This window comes from Mya arenaria, chromosome 7 (assembly GCF_026914265.1).
Source record: "Mya arenaria isolate MELC-2E11 chromosome 7, ASM2691426v1".
Taxonomy (NCBI): Eukaryota; Metazoa; Mollusca; class Bivalvia; order Myida; family Myidae; genus Mya; species Mya arenaria.
This window is the reverse complement of record NC_069128.1, coordinates 46,821,508-46,826,262: the sequence shown is the minus strand read 5'-3', so window position 1 is coordinate 46,826,262 and position 4,755 is coordinate 46,821,508. Positions and strand designations below refer to the sequence as shown.

Here is a 4,755-nt window from a genome sequence, read left to right as displayed (position 1 = left end):
TGGCTCAAAAGCATGTTTTGCCATTGCTGTCGGCGTCATTCGTAAAAACAATACAATCAGAGGTGAATTCATGGCTGATGTGAATTTCCATTTACTCATAAACATGTTTTGACACTGATGTCACCGTCATTTGTTGCAAGACAAATATAAATGAGAAATTAAGACAAGTGATGTGTATTTTCTTTCGTGTACTCCATCCCGTTCAGAGGACACGCACTCATTTTATATTTTATTGAAAATTCATTTGTTATCCCTGGTTGTTTCTCAATATAATAAGAGGTACAACGATTTAATCAACGTAATTGAAATAATCCGCAACATTTGGATTTTTTTTATTTAATGTCTGCTCCCATGCAATTCAAACTCAAGTAGTATCTTTCATATCGATGTATTACGACGGAAACAGGCGTTAGAGTGTGGGTTAAAGCTGCACTCTCATAGATTGAACGTTTTGAAAACTTTCTTTTATTTTTTGTCTTCGAACGAACCAATTTATGCGAAAGTGCATGAAAACCAGTAATATAAGACTGCTAACAGAATAAGATCGCAGATTTTCATATTTAAGTTAATAAAATGATCTTTAATGCACATTTCTTAAACCGTTAGTAACGCTTTTCGCCATAAATCATTAATTTACAAACGGAAATATGAAAATCTGCGATCTGATATTTTGTCAGCAGTCTTATATCACTGAATTGAAGAGATGCAGATAAAAATTGGCTCGTTTCAAGACAAAAATAAAAAATGTCAAAACGGTATATCTGTGAGATTGTCCAGCTTTAATGTAGAGATGCTTAGTTATTTTTACACTGAAGTACTTAAGAAGTGCGACAAGAGAGATTAGGTTTATGGACGTTCGTAGATAATGAAAGCTTGAATTCCTCATATATGTCACATTTCCGTTAATCAAGTGATCACTTTAAACATATTAAATGAATCACACTATCTAGCGGAGGGCACGCGTACAGTTTGGGATACAGACAGGTCTGGACTGTTAGTCTTAAAGGTATGGAAATATTTGTTTGAAACATTTGTATATGCATTTTTACGTGCTATTTTACAATTTTATTTCTTATCTTAATGATTATTTCAGCATTCTTAAGGGGATAATACAATGTGTGTGTTTACCTGCAGAATACGGATTATGTTTTGAAAGAACGCACACAGTAAGTTGTGTGTGTATATATTTGGATCAAATATTGAGGTGTGTACAATCATATAAGAGCATGATAAAAAGTCTAAACACGTCGTGTTTAATAAGGATATTGCAACATTTCTGAAAATACATCATAAAAAAACGTATCCATACATGAATTAAACAGTTCAAACATGAGCATAATCAAATACTCGAGAAAGAAAAATGCGAGTGAATTTGCACCTATACGTTAAAAGAAATATTTGTGAACCACTTTTCAACTTCATTTTTCACTTTGAAGAGTAGAATCTATTTCTCACATTGCTTAACTAAATCGTGTATGAGATGTAATTCACCATATTTTTTATCATAACGCAATTAAAAATGATGCGACACCACCTCGCAGCTGCTATGGGTTTAGGACTTGTATTAATCTCTCATAACTTGCATGCCCCTGAAAAAATTCAAAACTCTGTCAAAAGAAGCCGATTCATTAAGAAAAGTTCACAGTATTATAAACAGAAACTTCATATATAATCTTTTTATTTTCAGGGCGGAAAAGTCGGACAGATAAGATGACCATGAAGCGATCACTCAGACGAGTGCCATTTACACTGATGTATATGTTGCTGTACTTCATATCTTTGAACGGTACTGTGTTTATCTTTTTTAAATTTTAAACGTACACGGTTAGCTTATTTCAAGAATTTAAGTATTGAACTATCAGATAATAATTCCATTGATAACAAAAGCATCAAAATCAAGGAAAATGAAAGTGGTATAGTTTTGATTTTTTTTAAATCTTAACATAATCTTCAAAACTCACTTTTTTATTATACTTGCTTTATGTAATGTTGATAATCTTTTTGTTTCATGATGTTCTAATTCATGTTCAGTATTTACCCATCATAGATCCACACGCGATACATGTCTCAATATCCGGGAGTCCGTATTCCACTCCAGTGCAATGCAAAATTATTCGCGACTTAGCGTCATAACCGATGTTATAAAGAGGCTAAAACAATGCGCCATAAAATAACATGTATTATGACAAACTGCGTAATGTAAGTGATTGTAACCAGTTACTTATATATTATAAAAGGATTACTCATACTGCGTTTTTATCCGAAAAGTCGTTTTTGACTCTCGTGGATTTGGGAATATTTTGGATCTGAAAACTACACCCGTCGAATACAACCTCCCGGATCAAAAATGTAATATTATTATATATGATTATAAAGCATAATATTGTTGGTGTGGTAGGTTTTGAATAATAGTGAAGTTGTAGTATAAACAGTATAGCTTTATTTTACCTCGTTCTAGATGCACAACCGGAAGGCATTTTCGATAAACCAACGTCAGTATCAAATGTTTTGTCTCTTATGGGAAAATATGGACTTCAACAAATCAAAGCTGAAGGAAGAGCAAATACGAAACAGTACCTTGTGACCACCCTGTTAACCGCTGAAGAACTAGATGAGGCTTCAGTCTGGGAAATGGATAAATTACTAGCATTGGGAAAGGATAGACTAAAAATATTTTACAATCAAAATGTGGCTGGCGCCGATGAGTTGGAAACAAAGGGCGGACCGAGGCATGGGGAGATACTATTTATTTATTTTGATGAACATAATTCTGTGGATGCTCTTAAAGAGAGACTTCCTGTGAAGGGAAACAACGGGAATTCGTATCTGATTCTCTACTCATATTACATACCGTGTGCTTGTATTCCTAGCTGTAGTTTTAACTGTGCCGAAGAGCTTGGTAAATTGGCTCATCTTCATAGCAAAGACATTACTACAATCGTCGGGTATTCGGCTGTCCATGACCAAACAGACGAGCACAGCTCTGAAGTGTTTTTGAAGGAAGGTGGCGTATCATTGTTCCGAGATATGGCTGGGAATAACGATCACTTTCAATTAGTTCAGGTTATTACAGATACAAATAGTAGACCAATGAAGGGAACGTTTCAAGAACTTTTTCAGCAATGCCTCATTAAAAATCCTGTGTCGATTTGCATACCAGACGAAACAAAAGAACGCATTGTGACAGCGTTTATAAATTATATCATGCTTCCTAATTTTAAAGCATCTATATTTTTTGGTAAACTGTCCGAAATGTCGAAATTCTTCTTGCGAAAAGAAGTTAAAAGCAAACTTGAAGAATCTATAAGAAAGGTGTCATGCGACAAAATGACACTTGATCCAGAAAACTGCAGATCCTTGATCAAAGCGTGTTTCGATTCAGCTTTAGATCAAACTGATACACTTGCTTACCCGACATTTGGCGCTACTCGATTTTATAAGCCTATAGACGATGCTATGCGATGGCGCGACGTCGAAGCCTTAAGCCGCAACTTTGATATAGAGTATGTAAGTGTTCCAGACTGTGAGAAAAAGTTTAATTCAGTTACTAGTCTTTGTATAAGTAAAGCAGAAAAAAAGGGCAAAAAGGATACTAATACATTACCAGATAGGACTGGTCGTGAGTTCGATGATGAAGAAAAGCGAAGGCTAACAGGTTCATCAGATTTGAAACAGAAAACAGGACAAGTTAAACAAAAGCAAGGTGAAACGAGTAGGAAAAAAATGTAACATGCACCGACCTCCCTCAGTACTGAAATGAGCTCCAAGCCCGATCCAGAAATTCTTGGACTAATAAGTGTTAAAATAAAATATTAAGCACTATGTAATTATCGTCGAATTTTGTATTTTAGACAGTGTTTGTTTGTTGTTGTTGTTTTTGGTTTTTTAGGGGGTGGGGTGCAGAAGGGGTTAAAGGGGCTGTACTCCGTATGATGAAATAGTGAAAAAAAAAGAAAATTGTCGAAAACTGACAAACTTGGTATCGATGTGTACAATGCATTGAAACTTACTAACTGAAGTACCACATAGTTTACAATAAATTTATTTTACGCAGTTTTTTTTTGTATTTTCCAAATAAAAAAGGTTATTAGGTTTGTCTACCTAGTAGAATTCATTCCTTACGCGTGAATGGCTAGTCGATGTTATCACGTGATATTACCAAGTTAGGTATACAGCTTAAAAATTCCAACTGTTAAGGTTAAGCCTTCGTAGTGGATACAACGCTGGACTGCAATTTTGGCGACACCGGTTCGAACCCGGTCTCCGACTCGATTTTTTTTTTACATTTTGGCATTTTATTTACAATTATGATATCAAAGAGTAAACATTTTATTAAATAATTGTCGTGAGATCTGTTACAGAATTATTTTTTTTGGTGCCAATCTGGTGTACAATCCCTTTAAGATGGACCAAGCTGCCTTTATTTTTTTCTTAGACTTTCTTCAGTAAGTACACAATTCCGCCGATGTGTATCACATGAATATGTCGCATTTTACCCCATCTGTTATAATTTTATATTCACAAAACTTTGTATGCATATTGATCAGTATTGCCTGTTGCGCATCTGCAATTTAATATAACATTTCCCTCGGTCTAGAGGTTGCTCAAAATGGTTAAAAAAGGTCTTTATATGTTGTTTCGCATGCAGTTCGAAAGGTATGAGTGATAATGCTTTTGTTATATTAAACATCATTACACAATAGTTATTATTATAATAGTAACAAAAGTTAAAGCCATTAGGAAACAATATATCTC

General features: G+C 34.4%; 1 protein-coding gene across 2 annotated transcripts; it reads left to right on the top strand.

The window, feature by feature from the left end:
* The first annotated feature begins 867 nt into the window (after nt 1-867).
* On the top strand, nt 868-3,859 carry LOC128241880 (uncharacterized). 2 transcript variants are annotated; one of them, XM_052959000.1, is made up of 3 exons: nt 868-1,006; nt 1,688-1,786; nt 2,459-3,859. In XM_052959000.1, exons 2-3 carry the CDS (start codon nt 1,711-1,713, stop codon nt 3,727-3,729), a joined length of 1,347 nt encoding a protein of 448 aa, XP_052814960.1. In that variant the 5' UTR covers nt 868-1,006; nt 1,688-1,710; the 3' UTR covers nt 3,730-3,859. The 2 variants fall into 2 exon arrangements, with proteins under 2 accessions (XP_052814960.1, XP_052814961.1); XM_052959001.1 differs by lacking the exon at nt 868-1,006 and adding an exon at nt 1,068-1,204.
* Nucleotides 3,860-4,755: the final 896 nt, after the last annotated feature.

What these genes read in the sequence shown, in the direction of transcription:
- LOC128241880 (XM_052959000.1), top strand. Translation starts at nt 1,711, where the DNA reads ATGACCATGAAGCGATCACTCAGACGAGTGCCATTTACACTGATGTAT. An exon ending in GTACTTCATATCTTTGAACG is followed by an intron (nt 1,787 to 2,458) that starts GTACTGTGTTTA and finishes ACCTCGTTCTAG; the next exon opens with ATGCACAACCGGAAGGCATT.